This window comes from Orbicella faveolata, unplaced genomic scaffold (assembly GCF_042242905.1).
Source record: "Orbicella faveolata isolate gen_17 unplaced genomic scaffold, um_ofav_v1 contig_27, whole genome shotgun sequence".
In the NCBI taxonomy this organism is placed as follows: domain Eukaryota; kingdom Metazoa; phylum Cnidaria; class Anthozoa; order Scleractinia; family Merulinidae; genus Orbicella; species Orbicella faveolata.
Window position 1 is genome coordinate 6,936,457 of NW_028301555.1, and position 24,714 is coordinate 6,961,170.

Here is a 24,714-nt window from a genome sequence, read left to right on the forward strand (position 1 = left end):
CTATTAACCGAGCCCGGAGGTTCCTTAATTCTTGATGTCTCTATTGGTTGCCCTGGAAACGAAGTTGGCGCACCTCAAGGCCTGGCCGAGCGAGGGGTTATTCCATGCGTGAGTCTACTTTCTTTGCCAAGAATTGTAAATGAGAGTGTTGGAGTGGGGGCTTTTCATATAAAACTTAGTTGGGTGTCAACACCCCCACCCCCTTTTGTCACGCAATAATCCACAAACACGTACAAACTTTGTGTCAACTAGCCTCGCTCTGATGATTCAGCCGACCTCGCTTTGATGGGAAAAAGTGCCAAGTTGTAGCTTTGGAGTTTAGAAAATCACAAGAATGGCGTTCAAGCTTGAGTTGACATGGTGTTTTCTAAACAATTTGCGGGCACGATTTACCTGAGGTGATTTTATATAACTGATAGCTTGATTTCTGTGGATGGCGTGTTAGTGAAAGAGGATAATTAATTTACTGCCAGACGAAACAAATGGCTGAATTAAGCAGACTGAAAAAGTTTATGCTCTGTACATTTGTCGTAGCTATAGTATCATTCGTGGTGATGTTCTACTACTCTGTGAGTTTTTCAAAATACACAAGACTAGGTATAAAGTATGTTACTACGATAAAGAATGGAAATCTGGGTAGATACCTTCACGTACAAACTTTGTTATCGAACGATTCCCTGGCGTCGTCTTCGAATCTCTCTTACACGGGCGCATCCAAGGAAAGAAATGTCAACGTTGTCAATTCCATCGAACCTAGTGTACGTTCACAACCAACCGAGAAGAAATCTATAATGCCTGAAGATAAAACAGCTTTACAGAGTACTGGCAACAGCTCGAAGAATGGATCAACAGATGGCTTGTCTGCAGAAGCTATAAAACCAACTACATCGTCAACTGTAAGACAACCGATTTTAACAGCTTCTAACACGCGAAGCAATATCACTCAAAAATTGTGTCCGGAAAAGTCATCTTCTCTCGGTGAGTCCTTCTTTTAATATAACATTATTAGTGACCTAGCAAGAAATTATATGGCGATCAAACGTTCTCTTGTATCTCTAGTAGCTTGCTTAAGAGATTAGTGACTAATAAAAATAGCTACTACATGTAGACGGCTTTTTCCTGAAATTTTTCCAGTTACTGTTGCATATCGAAATAAATGCGATTTTCTGCGGTAATGTACGTTTAAGCTTAATAAATATCCCGATTAGAGAAGATGAGGTGGTAAATTTTATTTTTGTTAAGCTTCTAAAAGCTTCATAACGGATAAAGACTCGGTTGTACTGCCTTCAAAATTTATACAATCTGTAAATTCACCCCAAGCTATTCAAGCTTGCAAACAATACCGTATTCAACACCATTTACATAGGTACTTATTTTTTATAAATAGTATCCTGACACAATGGTGCTGAGATTTACCTAGAAGTTTTCAAAAGGACTCTGTAAATCTTGGCCGATATAAGCTTATGTTATATATAATTATATAATAATCAAATGAATGCATGTGCTCTGATTGGTCAATCAGCTATGGTTTATGGTGCCAGTAAACTCATGGAAATTTCACGTGTCTTCTGAATCGTGATATAAAAGCACTAGACCACAAGTTTCTATGGTTTAGAGGCATGATAAACCACTTGGCATGTTGGAAGAACACTCGAAGAATTCATAAATCACTCGCCTGCGGCTCGTGATTTACAAATTCTTTTCATGTTCTTCCAACATCCCACATGGTTTACCAGCCTATAAACCATAAAAACCTGTGGTCTATTGGTTAAAGAAACCGAACTGACACAAATGAGAACTTTACAATGCTGTCATTCAGAATTTTGAGGCCTGTAGATGTGTACGTTTTACATAGGAACAAAATGATTTCTTTAGAAATGTCTACTGTTAATTTCAAGGCCAGCTGAGCACATTTCTTTCACATTCGTGTATAATTAACCGCACGGCCATGGGCCGAGCACGGTTCATGGTTTACCTGTGGTTTATTATGTTTTTTTTTTTTTGTCGGTGACCAGACACAGACCTCCACTCGGCCAAATTTCGAGTCACGCAACGTGTGATGTTTGTTTGCCAAAAGCTGTTGAAACATTATATTAATACATGGACAATTTTACGGATATTGTTTTCTTTGTTGTGGGTAAAATATATTTTCTTTTGGTTTTATCGAAGTGTTGGATTTGAAGGCAAATAATAAATACGCTAAAAAAAAAAGGTATTACGTCAGCCATGGAATGCGCTGACATTGCAGCTTTTACTTTCGCTACGTGACAAATAAAATCGTGTTTACTTTGCAAGTTTATTTCGGCAGAAGCGACAGTCGTTAATTTATTTGCAGTTTTGCTAGTATTGTGGTTTTAGGCAAATGAAGTAAATTCTTTGGCTCTTTCATCGCAGCGAGTTCATAGATCGGAAGGAAAATTAAATATTTGCAAGCTAAGCAAAGAACATTTCAGAACATGCAAAGATTACGTCATTGGTAGGGAAATAACCACTGTACTAAAGATAGCCGTGAATAACGTAATTCTTCAATTATGTGACTCGTGTGACTACTTTGCTAGCCCTTTACTCATTGAAAAACCAATTAAATTTAATCGTGACTTTTAATAGTGTTATTATTGTTGCATTCGTATCGTTCATGCCCATACATATCCCGAAGAAAGTTCCAGATTAAGAACATTACGTCATCGGAGATTTCACAATGGCTACAAGTACGACTGATGGTGCAATAATACAGTTTGTGTTGATCAAGTGATGTGGTGTCTACAGTAATCAATGAATCATCAAGGATTACTTTGGAATGAGCACTGCGTTGCGACTGTAGTGCTAAGGAAACAGTTAAATTTTAAAAGCGCGGTTATAAGATCTAACAGATCTTCTTCTTGAATTTATTCCTATTCAACATACGATAATTGAAATAATTCAACTGAAATAAGAATTCATGTACATTCTATCATCACAGCTACAGATGCAGTCTTTCCTTGGGGCAGTTAGTTAGGAAAATATAAAAAGTAAATTTAAAGAGTGTAACTGGCACTTTGTTGTGTTACAAAGCAGGCAGTGAAAGGATGGAAGCATGAGAGAATTGTCGAGTAAAACATTTGTTGTTTAATAGCAGGTCATTGTGTAGCATTTTGCGGGAGCTTTTCTCAGTTTACATTTAGGAGTATTTCCACTCCCGCCTCCCCTCTCTTTGGGTGGGGTGTTACAATCCTGGCCAAAATATAACAGCATTTCAATTTTCCCCTCCCCCTGGATAGTGTTCTGTGTCAGGAGTCATAGTATTCTACAGTCAAAGAACATTGCTTAGGAAATTTTCCCTCCTTTTCTTTCGAGAACAAAGGGAAGTGTCCCAAACCCTCTTGGCTAGGATTGCATTCCATCACAGGGTACCAGTGTGACTTGCTACAGAACACAATGCAATAAACCTGGCCAGACTACTTTATCTGACATCCATTGTGCTATCCAATGATTAATTGCACTTCCTATCTGTTTTTTTTTGTTTTTTTTTTTTTTCTCTCGGGTGAGGTGGTAGGGGGTGGGGGGAAGGAGTGTTAATTGCAACAAGGCTGCTAGATAGAATCATTGTAAATTTAAATACATACTATTTTGTTTGAGATTGTGGTTAAGAAAATGATCTCTTATACACTGTAGTAAATGACTTCTGATATGAAATCGTTTGATCTTTGTTATTTCAGTTGGACCTTTATATGTAGACACAAGTGTTCCTAAAATGGAAGATGTTGAAAAACAATTCTCCAGTGAATTCAATGGTTGGGTTGATAAGGGAGGCTGCTGGAAACCAACTGAATGTAAAGCAAGAGTTAAGGTGAGGTTTTAGATTTATGTATAGTTTTCTGTTCTCCCAAGAATTAATTAATTTTTATTGTGATCTTTACATATTATCTGTAACTAAGTAATTTATTTTCACTTCATTTCTCATTTTCCAACAGATGGTCCTGATAATTCCATATCGCAATCGTTTTGAACAGCTGTCAGTATTTTTGCGGCATATGCACCCTATTTTCAAGAGACAATATCTGGACTACAGGATCGTGGTTGTAGAGCAGGTGCGTTTCATATGCGTTTCAATTCTTTACCAAGGTCCAAAGATCTGGAATTCCCTTCCTGTTACAATCACTTCATTGTCAAGTTTTCACAATTTTAAGACTGCAAGAGTTTTTAGTAAAATAGTTACTGAACTGGCAAAGCCACACACTGTTGCACTATTTATGTAACCGTACTGTTACGTACGAGGTGGCCTCAACTAAAAGCCTGACGGTTTCTAGAGGTCACCTCGCCTCACATTAAAATATTTATAAATACTGTACTTTAAGTAAAAAGGCAAAATAAACAGAATGAATGAATGAATATGGGTAAACTGTAAGAGAGCTACATGTACATGTATTACATGTCTGATGGATTATCAGTCTATCTGGCTTGTAGACATCAGTTTGAAAGACTGTTATTTGTCAGAGTATGAGGGGAAAATGTTGTTAAATGCTGAACGTTTATAATGGTCAATGCACTTAGCTACAGCTAGCTAGTTTTCAGGCATGCCACGTAAACTGAAAGAAACAAAATAATTGATATTGCAAATAAACATAACAGGCTTAAAAATCCAAACTGGTGGGAGGCAGACCAGTTGGCTATTTACAAGCATGACTGATGAGTTGAACTGGGGTCTACATTTACCAAGAAACAACTCCAGCTTAGTGTTCAGAGAGGTACTTGAACCCTCGACCTCCAGATTTTAGATCTGGCGCCCTAACCACTCAGCCATGCTGGGAGATCCCCAACATGTTTTAATGGTGATGACTTTCAAAACTATCGTTCTAACCCGTGTGCGTGGTGTAATATTAATATTGGGGGGCCTTTAGATTGGACTTCAAGTAGGAGATTGAGTCCGAGTGTGATTTTCAAATTTCAAATCAGTGTCATGTCCAGAGCCCTCGCTCTTCATGTTTGTTTCAGGTAGCTGGGGTTACTCATGGGATGAGATGGGTACATGTACATGTATGTGACATGATGTTTAGCCTGCTACCTAAATTTGAAAAGTCATACTCATAATTGATCGTGTACCCATACTCAAATCTTAAGTCCCCTATTAGGTTCTCACTGAGAGTTACTGCGCTAATCCTATAACAAAGTTCTTGATCCTGATTGATTCTCCGCATTCCTAATTCCTTGTGTCATACAATTCAGGGAGTAATCATGCTTGTAATTTCAAATCGGCCTCACGCTCGTCCGATTTTGAAATTACTTGCATGATTACTCCCTGAATTGTACTTCACTTGGTCCAGTTACTATAATTATAATTACTAATCAAATGCTTTCAATTTCAATTCAGCCTCGCGCTTTGCGCTCTACCAAGTTTGAGATTCCTTGGCAATGCGTGATTATTCCCTGAATTGTGCTCCATTCAGTCCAATTACTATATATAATTACTCATCATAATTTATTGTAAAATGCAAAACTAGTACTGTCTGATATTTCTTTCAACAGACAGGAGATACTATCTTTAACCGTGCCCTGCTGTTTAACATTGGCTTTAAAGAAGCGCTCAAGTTTGACCAGTACGAGTGTTTTATATTTCATGATGTGGACTTGATACCAGAAGATGATCGTAATGAATACAGCTGTCCAACGTCGCCCAGACATCTGTCTGTAGCGGTGGATAAATTTAATTATCAGTAAGTATTGGACCAAATGATATCTTTTCTGAATGAAAGAAATTCATTTAAAATTCAGTTAATCAACGACTGATGAATGGTGTACAAAACCCCATTTTATATTGTAAACCATCATGAAACTTGATACATACTGCACATCGTTGGCCTGCTTCTGTTCGGTTTCTTTTTTCTTGTCTTAGGTATTTCAATGATACAGTAAAGCATTTTTTAAAGATACAAATGTTGTACCCCCGAAAAAAAAGTAGTCATATTACACCTCTACCTCCTCATAATGGCCACCTCTCTAAAACAGCTACTTTCATCTCTCCCCAAGTTAGCCATTGTAGAGAGGTTTGACTGTAATCCCTTTTGTCCTGGAAAGGACTTTTGGCTAGCCATGATCACTAATTGCTCATCAGTGAAAGAGTCAACAATTCAGTTAAGGGCATTCACTAGCAAAGGAGACAAAGTCATATTTGCAGTTGGAATAGTAAGAGGACTTAGGACTGAGAGAAAATTTAAAAATCAGAGTCCTAGATGGAGTCATAAGCATGACAGAATCGGAATCGGAAGAATCAGAAATTTTCAGTTTTCTTCTGATTCACCTTACGAGTCCTTTTCCTTATGATTCAGTCTGTGACAATTACATTATTGGAGTTGGAAAAAGAAGTGGAATCTAACCAACCAATCACTATGCTAGAAATTTCTGCTTGTGACACCAAATAAGCTCTTAAGCAATGGAGTCATAAGTGGAATTAGTATTTTGCTTCCAACTAAGTTGGTTTGAGTCTCACTAGATTGTCTTGATCATACTGGTCTGCACTTCTGCCCTCTGGTTGTGCCTCATCTCTGTCACCACCTTAACATGTAGAAGAAATTTTTACTTAGAGAGAGGGATGAAGGAGCTCCACTCCCCTTCCCCTCTCCCCCATGATCCCTTACAGGGGACATTCCTTCTGTGCTTACAAGCATTAAAATATGTGGTTACAATATATTATTGTATTAATTTTCTTATAATTTCATTTCTTCAGTTTGCCCTACACAAATATCTTTGGAGGAGCTGGTTCATTTTTAAGGGAACACTTTGAACTTATAAACGGATTTTCAAACAAGTTTTGGGGATGGGGAGGTGAAGACGATGATCTTTTTAACAGGTAATTGTATAAATTTTGCTTCCTGTTTCTTAATTCTATTCTCATTGGTTGAATGCATATGATTAACAAACTCTATAATTATGTTTTATTAAATAAATGAGATACTACGCACACTCTCATTGGTTGATACCTGTAGGTGTATTTAGTTGAGAGTATGTAAACATGGTTGGGACGTTTTAGATTTGCGCACACTCAGGAGGTTGGGAGAATTCTTGAAAGTTAAGCAAACCCTTGACTGCATCTCAGGTTTGCATAACTGTCTTGAATTCTCACAACTTCCCTCGTGTTTAGATGAGGCTACGTAAACAGAGTAAAATTGCTAAATATAAGTAACGATTTTCCCTCCTGATTCAAACTAACTCAGTCACTATTAGTAAATTATAATTTACGCTAGCAAAGCTGTGCTATCAAACTCAATATTAATCAGGCATTGTTATCCAGTGATGCATGCTCATGTTGTGAGCGAAGTTAACTTTTGCTTTGCCGAAGAAATATTTTCTTGCGTGCAGTGAGTGGTCATCTTCATACATTTTCCGTACGCATGCTGCACCCACTGTGGTGCAAAAAGGGGAAGCATAGATAATGACCTTGTTTGCTGACTTTGATCTGTCAACTGTTGTTATAGAATATCTGCAAAGCAGCTCAAGCTAACACGACCATCAATGCAATTAGGAAGGTATAAAATGATCAAGATGTTTCATCACAGTAGCAAGCCTGATCCAGATCGGTAAGTCGATGCTTCCTTCATGTACAGGAGGGCAGATTTCAAGTGTTGCAATTGCTACTGCTTTAAATATTCTTTCTCCGTTCGATTTGACAATATTGCCCGCGAGTGGAACCATTTGCTTGCAAATGTTTTAGAGGCTGGTTACCCGAATCTTTTTAAGAGAGCTCTAAAATCGTTTTTACATATTTTATAATCTAAATTTTTAAACTTTGAGCAATTATTTGTCTTTGTATATTATTTGCAACGGGAACTTAGCATTAGCTGTTAATTAATACATATTTCATTTTATAGTTTTTTTTTACATATGTAGGGTCTGCATCTTTAAACTCCCTTTCAGGGTGTGTTTTTTTTTTGTATTGTATTTTCTTTTAACCCCTGAATAGTCTTGTATGTATCTGAAAAGGTTGTTATAAGTGATCTCCAGTGTAGATTGTTCTTATGACATTGTGTTCGTGTAGCAAATAGAAGGAAATATTATAAGTAAGCAGTTGACCAATACTGCTCTTGACAGTGCAATATTACCAACCTACCCATGGTTAGAAAGAAACTGTTATGATATTGTAATATTCATCCTTGTTTCCAAAAATACCTGCAAGCTACCCCTTTTGAGTTGCCTTTTCATGTTAGTAACGTATCAAACACAAGAGACAGTGCCTCATCCCATTTTCAAATATGAGGATAGAGTTGAAATTATAGTACTTTCCATGGATTTGGAAAAGTGATAAAGCATCTCTTAGGTGATTGAGAGATCTTCCCACTTGAAACTAAACCCAATGTGAAAATAGAGAAAAGTGCTAATGTCATGGACACAGTTCTGAATGCTATCATACTTTTTTCTTTTCCGTTTTCTTTTCTTCAACGATCAAGAAGTTGGAGAAGTGATGGTTGAACATTTTGCAGCTGACCAAGTTCTGGTTATTTTGATACCAGTTCTTTTTACAGCAGCAATAGACCATCTTTGTATTCTCGGTATGGGAATGGAACTAACACGTAACTAAGGCTAATGCAGTGTAAATGACATAAATCTCTTTTAAATGACATTTCCCCGCATGAGGCTCTAATGCAAGCTAGCTCCAGTCTAATATCGAGAACATAAATATGCCCTAAACATTTCTTCTAAAAGATGATTCTCATTTCACAGGTTTGCCAAACTAAGGGACTCTGCACAACGGATGAGCAGTGACGGACTCAACTCTCTCGTATATACTGTGGTTAAAATTACAGAACATCGACTATACACCCTCATCTCAGTCGATGTTAAGAAGGCGATGCCCAAAAGGCGTTAGGGTTTTTTAAATTCCAACATAAACACAAGGAACATTTTGATGTCAAACTAAAAGAAACATTTTACAAGTCTATTTAAAAATAATTGAAATTTTGGGAGCATTTCTTTGTGAAAATCCAAGACTGGATTCGTAAATTGAAAAATAGATTTTGTGCTCCTATACTAAACAGATTAATTCAAGATCAGTCAGATCAGGGTGCATCAAAGGAACTGAAAAATCCACCCTGGGCAAGGATTCACCAGTTCCTTTGATGCACCACGATCCAGCTGATCTTGAATTAATCTGTTTAGTAAAGAAATGCAAAATCTGTTTTGGATTTAAGAATTCAAACTTGGATTTTCCCAAAGAAATGCACCCTTATGTTGCAATGTTGGATTGCTCATAGCACTGTCTGTACATTGCACAAAGTTTGTCATTAAATAGGATATAAGTATCCCAGCGGTCATCAAGAAAAAACTTTGGCCTTTTGAACACCATGTAGTTTTTCATATACATGTACTTCATTAATCATACTTCATTACTTCATTAATCATATATACTGTTCGCTCCTACATCGATGCTTTTTGTCCCAAGAACCTCAGTGTAAGAGGTTACACGCCCAGAAATTCTATTGGTCAATCAAATAAATATAATTTTTGGTAAAAAATATGCTTAATATATATTAACAATTAGATTAGGAGCCCAAGATTTCTATCAGGTGAGAGTTGATGAGGATTCAGCTCAAGTCAACTATCATGCATAGAAATCGAGTGTGAATAATCTATTAAATAAATATTTTTGTTTTAGCATAAAACTACTAGTCATTCAAAACTTGACTAGTAAATTATCAAAATCCAATTCAAACACTGCGAAAACACGAGGCAGCTGCCATTTTGTCAACCGCTCACTACTAAGCTACTCACTATCCACAACAGAATCAATAGTGAGTAGTGTAGCCCTTAAGAGATCGCATTTGTCATAAAATAAATTATGACAGGACCTGTCAAGCATGTGATTATAATTTGTGTGATGACATGCCCTCCTATTTGCTTTATAATTCTGTAATTCTGTTAGGAAAATATTCCCAGACAGGGATATTCACTGTGTGGCAGGTTCAAGCATAAAATAATAAAATAGAGGGCTAGTGTGTGATTGTATGAGGGTATGTAAACATGGAATGATACTTGTGACCTAGCTAGAGAATTATGCACAAGTCACATGTTTACACCAAGCCTCATGTAAACACAAGTGTGTCTGTGCTCAGGTTCTCCCATACTTGCCAACTGCAAGAGATTTTCTGTTAATAGTGGGGCGCACTGACATTTTTCTCCGACTCATTGATTCTTAACTGTGCTATTCATTGCATTTTTTACACGACTAAGTTAGTTCAGAGGGCCAATAACTAAAATCTATTACCAGTCTAGGGTTCTCGAAGCATTGGACCGGGCACTGTTCTAAGTGATCCTGCAAGATCTCTCTTGAAGATTTTCAGTTAGTTTGAGTCTGTAATAACTCTCTTATTAATTAACAAGCTTGCTCGAGACCATCAGGGAGAATATCAGCCCTCGGTCTTTTTTGTATGGATGTCACTGCACTGATATTCTTCCAGTATGGTCTCATGCTTGGCTAATAAGATACATATCTTGACTGTTACCCTAGCCAATTTTCCAGGCATGTCATCTTGTAATTCTGTACAACTGCAGTACACTTAAATAAAATTTTTACAATTTATTGTAACATGCCACACATTTTGATGCAACTTTTGTTACAACAAAATGCAAGACTACTAGTTGGACAAAACATTGCCTACTGAAGAGTTTTATAACTAGAGCGAAATGACAGGTACATTTTTTAGCTATTATTTATTAGTTCTGTTAGAAAGCTATTATTTTACTGGTCCAGTTAACAATGACGTTAGCGAAAGTTTGGTTACCCATCAGTCTGAGTACACTACAAGTACACTTCAAGTACTGCGGAGCTTTAGTCTAATACCCTTCTCTAAAAAAATACCTGTAACAAATACCCTTCTCTAAAAACCCGTTATTACTATTTTAAATATCACATGTAAATTAATTTGTTCATATCTAGCATCTCTCTACCGCAGAATAAAAATAGCAGTATCCCAGTTAACATGTGCTGGAAAATGTATTTTTTATCTGCAAAGTAAAAAATATTTTTAAAGCACCTAACAAATGGGATCACAGGAAGCCCACTTCAAAACGTACAAGAAGTTTAATAGATCCAGCTGACAGCAGTAATACTAATACTGTAAAAGTTTACTTGTTTTTCATGAAAGAAGAGCTGGCATCATTAAAGAGGACATTGTAGGATTTGTTTTGTTCTTGTGCATTTACTAAATGTTGCAAACAATATGCAAACTTTAATGACATGTACTCAGCCCATCAGCAAAATTCTATTTTGTCCAAAGAGTGCATTAAATTTAGAGAAAACAAATTTGCCCAGGCATGCTGAATATCATATACAATATTATTTAAGTTTACTTTGAGAAATCATTAAAATTAATATTGTTAAAATCACAGACAGGTCACTCTTAAGGACCTGTAGCCTAAAAGGGGCAAACCTCACCAAACTCCTCCCTGCCAGATTGCTTTGCTTGCCTAATCACTGTTGCATGTGACTCAGAGGTGGCCTGTAAAGGGGGTAAAGTCTGCATACGAGCCAAGTGGCCCATCAGGCCAGAGTTTGTCCCCATTTCAGTAGCATGAAGCAACCAGGAGTATTTCTACTCCCCCCTGGATGGGATGCTAGACCATTGTAGGGTTACCCCCCAGCATTAAATTTGGCAGCCAGTACCCAATTATACACCAGGGTTGAGAGAGGCACTGTCAGAGTAGATTGCCTTGCCCAAGAACACAACACAATGTCCCCAGCGAGGGCTTGAACCTGGACCGCTCACACTGGAGTCAAGCACATTAACCTCGAGCCACGACGCCTCCCAAAAGGAGGCCTGGTTACAGGATAAAGGACTTGCACTGAATGTACACTTAACAATACTGTCTTCTTATGAACAATACCCACTCATTGGTCGTTACCAAAATGGATAATATTAGTATGTTTATTTGCTTTAATATTTTACGTACCAGGAGAAATCCAGTTATAATAAGTAGAACTGGAGTGATGTCCCATTTGCATTTATTATGGTGTACATAAATTAGATTTATTACTTCTAACTAATGTATGTAGTGTTGTGGAAATTGCACATTTATTTCCTAACACCAAGTTAGCCAGATAAAGTACTTTTGTGTGGCCAAGACCACATGATTCTGTCTGCATAGGGAGGGAGATGGCTTTCAGTTGAAGTCTGACATTCTACAGATTCAAAAGTGAGACACTCTCCCTCAAACCAATTTCATAAAAATAAATGATCTTAGTGGAAAACGAAAACTGAACATAATTTAATCTTGTACTTTAAAATTTCTAAGTTACACTAAGGACATGTAATTGTAGCATTGGGAGGTGAAATACTTTTTCACATCAATACATGTATCAGAGACCTAATGATTTCCTTACAATCTGGTTTGCTATTTCATTAAACTTCTCTCGATTTTCTCTCCACATTTTCTAAAGGAGAAAAAGAACATGAAATTAGTTTGAGTACCCGCGAGATTATTAATAGTCAATGGATTAAAAAAAATCAAAATCAAAGGCACACATTTTGAATCTTGTAAGTGAACTTCAGTTACATGTTAACAGACCATATTGGTATTCTCCGTACTGGACTGGAACTAACTTGCAACGGAGCTGGAGGCTCACGTGGGGGAATGCCATTTGCAATTTGAAAAGACTTCCCACATTAGCCTAGTTTCAGCCCAATACTGAGAATACCAATATGGTCTATTTCCTTCCTGTGCAAGACACATACTTAACCGAAATTACATGTATGTATTACAGTACCCTTACTAGTTTGGTATAATATGGTGATAATGGTTGAAGCAAGTGACTTGTATGGTCATCCTGAAATAATACTACACAGCACGGTGTTTGATTATTTTTGGTGGCGTAGTTTGACATTCACATTCAAGATATTATGTATCCTAACCTGGGAATATCAGTTCACTCTGGTTAAAACAGTGATGTGAATGAAAGGTAACTAGAGGAAGGTCTGGTAGCCATAAAAAAAATAATATAAAATCATGATCTATCTGAGATACCCATACAAAAACATGCTGCGAACAGACAGAAGGGGTTAGAAATTCAGCAGGGTAGCTGGGCTGCCAAGTGAGTTTTCAGTCACCTGTTGCATTGATCTTCATAGATCATGTAACAAACTTGAATGGTTCTAAACCAGTGAAATGACTTAATGACAGGCAAGTTCACCCGCAACATGTGTTATGGGTTAGGCCCTCAGTGACTTCCGTGGGGTATGGCATGTGGGGTTCAATATACATATACCAAATTTAACGGTAGGAAAGATGATAGACTGACAGCACGGCATATCAGTTCCAGAGGCATATTAAAAAGTGTTTGATTACCAGCAACAAACAAACAAAATATTGTTCTAAAAAATAATTGAAATCTGAGATTAGTGAATGAACAGCTTTTCATGTAATACTCACTGAAGCATCTACATTTGCACCACTTTCATCATTTGGTTCTGCATAAAACAGAGACAAAAGTTACGTATAGGGCAAGCAAAACATCATTTTCAAAATGGGGTTACTGAGAAGTGTGATCCAAATACATGCAAATGCACATGATTGTATAGTAGAGCAATTTGAAACATTTAGTCAAGTTGAATGTGGGCTTGAAGCAAAGGTCACTAAACTCAAGCCCAGTTCAAGCAACTGCCTGATTCACACCAAGCAGTCTTTCTCTGCTAATGGCATAGCATGCAAAACCCTTCCCTTACATACTTTCCTAGCCTGCGAATGCAGACCTATTTCCGGCTGTCACTTGTCTCCGCTAAAAATAATGTCTGTGAACCTCAGCCAGGAAATGATTTCTGTGATGTAGGAATTTTAAGCCAATCACAGTTTAGCTCAAGTAGCCCCAGAACTACTTCACAAGGTATTTGCTGTGACGAACACTCGAGTTTCATTCTATCATGGAATCTGATTGGCCAAGGAGAAACAAAAGTCATTACATCACAGAAATCGTTTCCTGGCTCGGGTTCGCAGACGCTATTTTCGGCAGAGACAAGCGACAGCCGGAAATACGTCTGCGTTTGCAGGCTAATGCTTTCCTTGACTAGACAACCTTTGAATAAGATGAGAAAAACAACTGTTACCTGCAAGCATGCTAACAACAGACAAAAGGATTTTTTCTACAGACTGGACAGGACTCCATCTTTCTGCACTACTCTCATAACCCATGGGGTCATCACCAGGGGCATGCAGGATGGATATACACACTCGACCATCAGGATAAACTGACAAACACAAATAAGAACAACAATGATGTTAGTAACTACACTAGTAGAGTGATTTTCACTAGAGAGTCAAAAATTGGTTTTGGCAACTGCTACTCAACACAATTGGTTTAAGAAAATCACACCACTTTTTCAACCAATCAGAAGTACAACTAAAACTAATCATGATTTGCTTGCATACATTTTCCTGTGCACAGGCTTTTAGTCAGGATTTGAAAAGTGGGCATCCAAAATATGCTACCGCGCCTGCTCAATCAAATGCTGGACAATTTATAAGGCAACATATGAAAAATGATTAAAACAATTTTTCTTAATAAGTGGCTGTCCACAGGACACCTAGACACCCATTTGGCTAAAAGCCTGTTCCTGTGCTTTGTGTCAGCTTGACTTACAGTGTAACTTTGAGTTAAGACTGGTGTGATGGATTGTACATGCCCTTTAGGCTTTGTGATTGGCTAGAGTGATCACTTTGGTGTTAGTTTTACAACACTCAAATGAAAACTGCTTTATACAGTGTTTTTAATTGCTATATGCATGAGTGAAGTACCAAGACCAGGAAGAGTGGGGGGAGGGGGGAAGGAAGACTCTGCTATACTAATGACAGGTGAGGGGTACTCAAAGGAAATTTTGAAAAGAGCCCCTTCTTGATTGTGGGCAAGGCTCATCGAATTATTCATTTTCACCCCTAAGAGGTACCATATAAATCCTATAATGTTTACATGTAATTAACAAGTAATGTCACGCCGACAAATTTCTGGGTCAGTACCCTAAAAGGTGCTGTTAAGGCAGTCATTTTAGATTTTACTGCATGTACACTGTAGCATGCTAAGCTGTAACCAGCGAGGAGTATTATCTGAGAAAAAGTACCATGATCACCCCTGTTATTTTCTTAGGGAATCCCTTGGGGGTTTCAAGGCATGCTATAGGCCTAGGGGGGTAAGAATACATTGTACTCAAGACAAACGTGATGTTATGTTTCACAGGATGGTAACACAAGAAGCTTTGAAGAAAATTCTTTCTCTTCTGTGCTTTTGTAAAGCTTGCAATATTTTAATATAATATTACACTACAGAGTTACATGTACAGAGTTTCAATTTTAAGTTAGAATTTTGAGAACTTTCAAGTTACAAGTTCAGACTGAATTTAAAATTGAAATTTCAATTTTTTAAAGTTTTGTTGTAAAAGTTTCATGATGATAAATGTGATACAATCAAACTCAACATTTTAATTTAAACTTGATATTTTATATTGTCAAACTTGGACTTAAAACTGCAACTTGAAGTTCTGAAAAGGTCAAGGAGCCTTTAGTCAATATTAAACTGACTATTTAAAAGGTTCAATCAAGCTGATCAACAAAACTTACCATTAGGATGAAACATTTCACCAACAAACCTCATTTTTGGAGGACTCAAAGGATAGTCAGGAGGGAACACCAGTCTTGTTGTGAATACACCCCCTTCAAATGGGGTCCCTTCAGGGCCTCTATAAAGCAAACATGGAGGTGATTCATAGTGTTTTATGTCAGTCTTTGACTAACATTTTCTAATGCTTGGACTGGCTGAAGTTCTAAATCTCTTATCAGTGATGAAGCCACGTACAACAACATGTACTTCTCTTATTAACCCGGCTTACAGGTAACCATAATTACTGTGAGAACGCCAGCTCTTGGTCTCAGCAGTAAAGACCTTAGGGCTGATAACATCCCATAACAGTCCTCTTGCTTGGTTAATATATTGAACCTATTATCTTAAATTAAATTTTCTTTCAATGACACTTGGCTCAACAACTGTTGATCAACAGCTGCACTTAGACACTTACGATATCAAAGCTTCCCATTCAAAGAAGTTTTCTTCAGTCAGTGGACCTAAGACAAGCAAAACACACCTAACTTGTAACAAGATACTTTACTGTTGAAATAGAACATGGTCTCAGTTACAAAATTCTTTGCAGAAAAGAAATGTAAAGGTGGCAAAACAAAAAATGTTGAAAAAACAAAGCATTATTTAGTTTGTAGTTTTTAAGACATGCAATTATGAGACTGGAAAGTTAAAAAGGGACAATAAAGTTCTATTTCTAATAACAAAGGTACCACTTTATTATTTAATTCTGAAAAATGATATTCCTTATCAAATTAATGTACGGAAAGAAAAATTGAATATGTCCTTTTGGAAGATTTACTTATACACATTATTACTATTAGTAAATATATTTGATTTTCTATTCATGTTTTTTCCTGTCCACAGAAAGAGCCTCTGTTATGTGGGTGATCTTCTACAATAATCAGGGGTTTCATAACTATTATTAATAAGTAAATGTTTTCAGCTGGAGGGCAACTTGATTTCACAAGAGGGCAAAACATTTTGAACTGAACTTCTTCACAAGAAAAACTGTCCTGTGGATGGTCAAACCAGGTGGGCAAAATTGTCCTCACAGCTGGTCAATTTGCTGGGTGCCCATGAATCCCCCACATTTTCTATTTATGCTTGCTTCCTGCCCGCACTAGGAGCCTCTGTTACATGTGACGATTTCATTAACCCTGCTTAACAGTGACAGAAAAGTTATAATAAAATTTACAGAGAAACACAGCTGGATTTATGACAAACCTGCTACAATACCTTCAGGAGGATTCTGGGTCAGTTCTTTAACACAAAAAGAAATAAATATCAGAATTTACATGTACACAGATCTAGAACTTCAGTATTCAGCTTAAAAGGTTGTATGTAAATACACATGCTGTAACACTGTATTATATCATACAGTACTGTATTGTGCTGTATCGCAATTTGCAGCGTATTCTATTGTAACCTTTGATCCCTTACGTTACTTTGTTTTTGCAAGCAAAAAGGAAAGGAAAAAGTGTGCCTGATGGCAGTTAATTACCCTTCATATCACAAGCAGACACTGATAGCAAGACTAGTGAGCATTAATTACTAGTATCAGTTAATATCCAGAAGCAATTGTCACCAACGTGAAACAAATAATCAGCTTCACAAAATGTTGCTTGCCAAATTAGTTATCAACTGAAGTGGGTGAGTATTTCAATTAAGACTCATAACTGATAAAATACTGTTATCTTGGTTTAGTATAAAAGATTAGAAGGTAAAATTATCATGCAAGCCATTACCAAGCCAAATTACATTTCCTACTTATACACATGTACATGCATGCTCAATATATGAAGCGTCCATGGAAGATTTTCCACCTGGTAGAAAAATGTGACCTAGGCAAATTAAATAAGGGACAAATATGGGCTTCCTTTTGCTATAGAAGACACAGGACATGTCACAATAGAACACCGCCCCATAAACCTATTGTTTTCATTGTTTTCCTTGTTCTCTTTTCCTTTTGTTCTGTTGTGTTTACGTCAGCTGTGTCCTCTACACCACCCGGGGGGTGAACAATTTGGCTTCCCAAACCCTTACCCTATTTATGAGCAAAATATGCAATTTTCCCTACCTCATTTATGACCAGACCAAAAATTTGATACCCTATTTATGACCATTGTGGCTGATACAGTTGCCCTAAACATAATTTTTAAAGGGCTTTTGTGGCTTTTGTTAATGGTTCTATCGTTAATGATGAAAAAGTAACTTCTTCTTGTTTAGTAGCATAAGCTTAAGTATCGCACATTGTAAGTAAGGACTGTAAGTGTTTGTATTGTAAGTAGCATACCGTTGTAGTGGCCTAAGTAGCTTGTAATTCAAAGTGATGTAAATAAAAGACCAAAAATAAAAAAATAATAATGATAAAAAAAACATATATTAAGCTTACCCAATATAATTCAAGACTAGAGCACAAAAACCATACATACATACAAATTAACCATACCCTGTTAAAGATCAAAATGGCCAAATCTATACCCTATTTATGACCAAAACGGCTGAAAAACCATACCCTTTGGGGCTGCACATACCTCCCATGTAAGGGAGTAGCCACCCCACCTCCGCCCCTGGGTCTACACCAAGTAGGGTTGTACTGTTAATTTAGCTCGAAGTGAGCTTAAATCCGGTTAAATACAAAATAATTTTAAATAAAGGCTGAAATAGGAGGTTAAACTTGTTTTTCTGTTACTTTCTTACGTTTATACTCGGCCATGAGCCTCTTCAGTGCTGCTCCTGCCATTTTTGCGCGGGCTTATTTTCCAAAACGAGGAAACGGTATTTGAAAAGCTTCCTACAAGTTCACTTCCATCTCTACTTGTGTCTCCCTGTTTGCCTCTTGTGTAAGTTAAGGGCCCGCTGTATACCGGCCAGCTGGGCTGCTATAGGCTATGAGATATGTCATGTATGAGAAGGATATAAAACAAGATGGCGGCCGCGGGAAGTGACTCTCAGTTGCTCCCTCTTGGTAAGTTTTGTCTGTTTCCATGGATCTGAGTTTCAAAAATTTCGAGGAGATGGATAAAACATAGAATTTTATACGATTGTCGACTCTAGAACAGAAGAATGGGAAAGAGGTCAAAATGTAGTATTGAAATCTTGCTGTCTACTTACAACACGTGCAGAAATACTTCCGACTGTCAGAATAATTTAGAAGGAAAGATTTGATTCTCCGAAACATTCTCCCACTTAGAACTACGAGCAATGTATGGTAGCAGCTAGGGAGAATTTTTATGTTACCTGTAGTTGACCCGTTCAAGGATTATAAGCTTTGGAGACCCGGTCATAAACTTATGCTTAAATTATAATCTGGCTCTCTTTCTTTCTTTCTTTCTTTCAGAGCTGATAGACAAGTGTATTGGATCACGTATTCACATTATAATGAAGAGTGACAAAGAAATTGTGGGAGTACTTCTGGGATTCGATGACTATGTCAATATCCTTTCTGCCTTTACGTGTAGATGTACATGTCCATGTCAATATGTAGCTGTACATGTGTTAAATAACTCTATCTGTCAATCGGTCAATCCATTAACCATTTGATCGATCGATCGATCGATCAAATAATCATCAATCAATCAATCAAGTAGTCAGTCAGTCAGTCAGTCAGTCAGTCAGTCAGTCAGTCAGTCAGTCAGTCAATCAATCATGTATAAAAAGCTTTAGTACTGTGTCTAATCATTCTAGTACCAACTTGTACTAACTGCAGACACAAACTAACACTTATTAAAATAACATAAAATAATCAACAGAACCCTGAAATTAGCTGTAGAATTGTTAGCAAGGAGCAGGAGAAGGAGCGTTTTGCATATGTCCTAACTTTTTAAATACATTGTTTTGATTCAAGCAGGCTTCTTTTATTACTGCCAGAACCATTAAGATTAGTAAAACTTTTTGAGACCTACATATACTGGTAGTTTAGCTCGTATCAAAATCTGATGGAGACAAAACAGGTTTATCCTTGATTAATTCTTAGACATAGTTTTAGAGGATGTCACAGTATTGTAAGTACTAATTGAGTTTGATAAGTCTTAATTTATTCTCACATTTGTGACACACAGTAGCATTAACAACTGTGTATGCCATGGTTTGAAAAGAGAAGAAATGAAAACCTCTGAAGTCCTGATGGTACACCTTGGTCATATGCATAGACATCTGAAAATGTTAGCAAGTCTCTGGTGTGCGAGAATGTAGGGTGTAAAGGGAACAAGCCCTGGTTTGTGATCTTGGGCAAGACACTTACACATAACTCTCTCAAAGTTTGTCTCTCCACTCGTATGTAGCCACATAATGCTGGGTATAACCTGGGATGCTTTAGGACACCATCGTAAAATATACTCCTACTCACTTCCAGGTCGTCCATAAGCACCGTACCTCATATAACACCTGCTGTGGCTTAGTACGATGAACTGGGCCAACTTGGCGGTAGTTAATACATTTCACCCAGAAAAAGCCAAAAATGTCAAGGCTACAGGTGAATCAAACTTAGTGACAGCATTGGCTTCATGCAAGCTAAGGCAACCTGAACTCTGAATTTAACAGATTTGATCTGACATCAATATTGTTAATTTCAACAGTGAAAACACACCTGAGGGACGCAGAATAACCAAACTTGATCAGATTCTCTTAAACGGAAACAACATAACAATGGTAATATGAAAGTGTCTTAAGTACTGCACTTTTCATTAGCACACAAACTCTTCCCATTCAATGGTTTTATTGTTTTAAATGAAACTGTAAGAAAACAGAAATTCAAAAAAAAAAAATCATGCCCGTGGGTTCTGATCAGTACAATGTTCATTTATGTAGATTTTTATCTAATTTTTGTTTTTGTTTTTTAAGGCCCATTGATTGTCATATTAAGTATGGCTTATAGCCGTGAAAATTTTGTTCTTTTACGTTGTAAACTAAATATTATTTTCTGGTTTTACTTCCTAGCTTGTCCCTGGTGGAGAGTATCCTTTGTAAATAATGTTTTTGTTTTACTATCTTTTGTTACTTTGTCGTTTTGTTTTATTTATTACCGGTGCATTTTTGTTTGTTGGTAAGTCCAGTCTCTTGTTGCTAGGATTACATGTAGCTTTAACTTGCATACTTTTCTGTTCTGGAATTTCACCTCTTCGTAAAACATAATTTATTTCCATCCACATTGTTTTATGCTTTTCAACTTGAATTTTAGGGCATTAGGTTGTTATAAAAGACCAACACAGCTGGTCAATCATGTGCCTCTCCAAAGGTTTGGGTCCCAAACTGCAAACCATATGAATATATGATAAGTTGTTCTAGCCTTTCTACTTCCTGTTTTCTTCTGGGTTGTCTGTTTTCCTCCCTCTCCTTGCACAGAACATTTCTCCTTCCCAATTCAAGTCTGGGATCTTAGGTTACAAGTCTGCTAGTGCACAAGGTTATTATCGACAAGTTTATTATCTCCTTAACAGATTCACAGGGGACCAGAGATCTGAGATCCAGGCCTGCCACAGGACTACAACTTTCGAGTTCTTTGCTTGTACATACATTGTATTCACTGCCTTTTGTAACAGATAATAAATGATACACATACGATATGACTGTCTTTTATTTACTAGCAACAAAATAGATAAAATATTCAACATACAAGACTTCTAATTTCCTTGAAGCAGGTTGTCTCAATTTTAAAGTACAGTCTTAATATTTTAACTTTCAAGTTACAGTTATAAACAATAGTTTGTTTGATAGGTTTGAAGCTGTAAGTTTCAAGCAACAAAAATTATTGCTTAGCTACTATGTGAACAATAGTCTAACCTGGGGCGGATAGAGGATGTTAGAGAAGGAGGTTTGAGATACAAGTACGGACTACTAAAGGCAGTCCCCTGTAGGGGGGGGGGGGGGGGTCCAGGGGTATTCTTGCCTGGAAAATTTTTAAAATTGAGGTCCTTGGAAGGTTATCAGTTCAATTTGTAACTTCTTTTAAGTAACTATCCACTACTAAATGATATCATACAATGAAACCCTAAAGATAAAACTGGGAGATTGCGTTCATTATAACAGAAGTTTAATTGTTATACTGGGGTTCTGTGCCTAATATGTTACAGTAAACTGTTAATTATTATAATTTTTTGGTGTGGCTGAAGAAATACAGTTTATTACACTGGAGACCTCTGCCATGATCATTGGGTTCATTACATAATGGTGTTCCACCTCCTGAGGGATGCATCCAGTGCGTTCTACACTATAGCAAAGTTTCTATTAGAAAAGAGTTGACTGGCTGTTTACCGTCTCAATCTTGGCTTCTTCCTTTCATTAGAAGTAGACTGCTAGCAGCTCTTCCCCTCTTTATGTTTCTAGTGTCAACACTTTTGTTCTCTTTTGCTCACTGTTCAGGATAGTTGACAGTCTGGTATGCATGTTCCCAAGTGTAGTGGGTGATATATCCATCAGCAGGTTAAGATCCTTGATCCAGAAGTGCTTAAGGACTTTCTGCTGAAGTGCATCTCGTAAAAAAGTAACAAACTCGGTAAACCTGTCTGCTAAGTCATCTTTGCGCCAGTCATCGGTTGTTTTGTTGTACCAGAGCAGAGCCATCTTGAGGTGAAAAGATGTTAAACTGGAAAATGTTGGTTCTCGATGGAGGACTGTGTCAACCACCTTGAATAAGTCGTGGCGACAGCCATGATCTTTGTCCATGTCTTTGAGCAGCATCTTCTGTGTCAAGGTGTAGGACTTGCTCCACGCTGTATCATGGACCACACCCTGTGGAAGATACCCATGCTGACTTGGAGGAGGGACAAAGTGATCACTGCCAAGTTGAAATGCCGGGACAAGCTGAACCTCTAATACCTTAGACTGCTCATGAATCTGAACTTTAACACCTGCACTGCAGCTGGAAACTTTTAAACCCACAAATGACACTTCATCCTTGCTGATACTCTTCACAGCAGAGTTGACTAGTTTCAAAAGCCAGTTTTTGAATTTCATTGGCATGAGAAAGCCATCTTCATTGGAAAACGCTTTGTAAGGGGAATTTTCTAATGACTTGATGACTGCATAACCAGCCTCGTTCACATCAGAGGAAATGAAACCTTTTTTTGCTTTCAAGGCAACAAGAATGATAGCATCACCGTCATCAGGGCCTATGGTTTTCAAATTCTCATACAAACTTCCACCGTATTCAAACCTGCTGACCAGATCAGAATTTTCCTGGCAGTATTTAAGCACCCCATCCTTCAAACTCTGGTCAACCACCTCCTTTGACCACTTGATCTCTTTACTAAGAGTTGCACCCAGATTGTCCAGGAGTCTTCGCAGAAGCTGCAAGAGATCTGTAGGAGTCTGGGACGTGGTAGGCGGACACTGCTGCTGCTTTCCTGGTGAAGGAACAGGGCAGCTTTCTGGTGTCTTGCCATTTGAAGCCAGTTGACCTGAAGCTGAGTTGAAAGAAACAATTTTTAGACGTTGAATTTTTTGCAGACTGTGCTACAAGAGAGCAGCCAGGCTATAATCAGATTACTCTTAGGGAGGGTCTTGGGCAGTGATGTGACTGAGGATAGGGATGGGTAGAAAAAAATTCTTTTTCCTGATATTTGAGCATACCCACCCCCATCCATCCCCTTAAGGGCACTTCTAGTTGCATAACTGACTATAATTTGCAGCTTCACATGATTAAATTTATATTACTTACGCTGACATTTGAGGACTTTATCTCTCTCTTTATCATTGTCCAAAATCCGGCGCAAGCGATCAGCCATGTTCTCCAGTGTTTTACTTGGTATACTATCCAGCAGATTAACTCCTGTCACCCAAAAATGATCAAGAACTTTGCTGTCCACGGCAGCATACAGCTCTTCCAGGTATTTGATAAATCTCTCTCCCAGCATGTTGGCACCCCATGAGAGCTTTGGATTGGAATTGTAACTTAGAAAAACTGTTTTTAAATGGTAGCTGGTCAATTTGGCAAAAGTTGGTTCTGCCCGAATCATGGTTTTTACAATTCTGAGAAGTTCATGCCTACAGCCGTGGTCTTCCTTGTCCATTTCTTGTAATCTTGCTTTTTCCTTGAGTGAGAAGGACTGCCGCCAGAAAAGCTTGGGATCACAAGCTGGTAAATTCTTCCCTGTGTACGTTTTTGCAACAAAGTATTCCGTGGGTCCTAGCTGAAAGGAAGGCACTAAATCAGCTGACAACTTCTTTCCTGAATCCTTGTCAGTGATGTCTAGCTGCACAGCAGGGCCATGTGCACGGACCTCCAGCTCAACAGGCAATGCAGGACTCTTAGCTGTGAGTTCATTCACAGCCTTTTGAACAAGACCATAAAACCAACTCGCTCGCAGCTTCTCTGGGATAATGAAACCATCTATGTTGCTGTATTTTTGAAGAGGTGAATCTTTTTGCGCCTTTAGTAGCACAAACCCAGGGACTCCGCAATCTTGTTGGATCACTTCTTCCTTGGCTGTCTGTAACACTACCATAACATCAACCTCGTCAGCTGCTTCTGTCTTGAGCCTCTCATACAGACTCCCTGTATACTCATGCTTGCTGATAGCAAGGGGAGAATTACTGGAAATAAATTGCAGGATTTCATTCTTGATGTAACTATCAACTAGTCGCTTTGCCCGGTCTGTGTCTTCTTTCGTTATTTTCACATGATCTACAGAGTATCGCCGTAGTTTCTGAGTCAGTGAAATTCTGTCGCAGCTCTTCTTTGCTTGAATCATAATAAAAAAGCTGGAACACAGAGAATTGAAAAATTATTGATTATGTAAGTGTGCCCAATGGACTATAGTCTTAGAAAAACAGTGACAATCATTTTATGTATATAGGTAGGAAAAAAGAGATATCTGCTTATAATTTGAATACATATGTCATAGTCTATAAACCTTGTTAAGAATAAGGCTAGGAGTACTGTTTGATCTCTTTTAAAGCTCATGGTCTACGCCATCTTAAATGATTTCTTCAGAATATAGAGCAACGTTTTAAAAACCGGTTTAAGTTTTATCACTTTAGGAAATTATAAGCGTTTTGTTCTTAACATTTCGAAACTGAAAGGCATTACATATTAAGGGATTTCCCAGATTCTTTCACCAAAAGAAACTGAAAATAATGTAAAATGAATTTAATGTAAATATAGATCCATTAAAAGCTGTAAATTAAGGTTC

At 37.6% G+C, this 24,714-nt stretch overlaps 4 protein-coding genes across 4 annotated transcripts; 2 read left to right on the top strand and 2 right to left on the bottom strand.

Moving 5' to 3' along the window:
* The first annotated feature begins 277 nt into the window (after positions 1-277).
* On the top strand, positions 278-11,145 carry LOC110049487 (beta-1,4-galactosyltransferase 1-like). The gene is made up of 7 exons (XM_089297022.1): positions 278-978; positions 3,696-3,826; positions 3,951-4,067; positions 5,503-5,690; positions 6,701-6,823; positions 7,449-7,550; positions 8,692-11,145. The coding sequence occupies exons 1-7, from the start codon at positions 483-485 to the stop codon at positions 8,834-8,836; spliced, it is 1,302 nt and encodes a 433-aa protein (XP_089153148.1). The 5' UTR covers positions 278-482; the 3' UTR covers positions 8,837-11,145.
* A 1,058-nt stretch (positions 11,146-12,203) lies between these two features.
* On the bottom strand, positions 12,204-18,438 carry LOC110049508 (ubiquitin-conjugating enzyme E2 G2-like). The gene is made up of 7 exons (XM_089297024.1): positions 18,284-18,438; positions 16,808-16,843; positions 16,023-16,068; positions 15,568-15,686; positions 14,064-14,204; positions 13,393-13,430; positions 12,204-12,397 (listed from the first exon to the last, which is right to left on the bottom strand). Exons 1-7 carry the CDS (start codon positions 18,324-18,326, stop codon positions 12,323-12,325), a joined length of 498 nt encoding a protein of 165 aa, XP_089153150.1. The 5' UTR covers positions 18,327-18,438; the 3' UTR covers positions 12,204-12,322.
* A 23-nt stretch (positions 18,439-18,461) lies between these two features.
* Positions 18,462-21,145, top strand: LOC149107403 (U6 snRNA-associated Sm-like protein LSm5). Its single transcript, XM_089297025.1, has 6 exons — positions 18,462-18,551; positions 18,924-19,019; positions 19,560-19,587; positions 20,161-20,233; positions 20,522-20,538; positions 21,030-21,145. The coding sequence occupies exons 1-6, from the start codon at positions 18,512-18,514 to the stop codon at positions 21,043-21,045; spliced, it is 270 nt and encodes an 89-aa protein (XP_089153151.1). The 5' UTR covers positions 18,462-18,511; the 3' UTR covers positions 21,046-21,145.
* On the bottom strand, positions 21,141-24,574 carry LOC110049525 (uncharacterized). The gene is made up of 3 exons (XM_020755322.2): positions 24,436-24,574; positions 23,241-24,283; positions 21,141-22,986 (listed from the first exon to the last, which is right to left on the bottom strand). Exons 1-3 carry the CDS (start codon positions 24,483-24,485, stop codon positions 21,896-21,898), a joined length of 2,184 nt encoding a protein of 727 aa, XP_020610981.2. The 5' UTR covers positions 24,486-24,574; the 3' UTR covers positions 21,141-21,895.
* Positions 24,575-24,714: the final 140 nt, after the last annotated feature.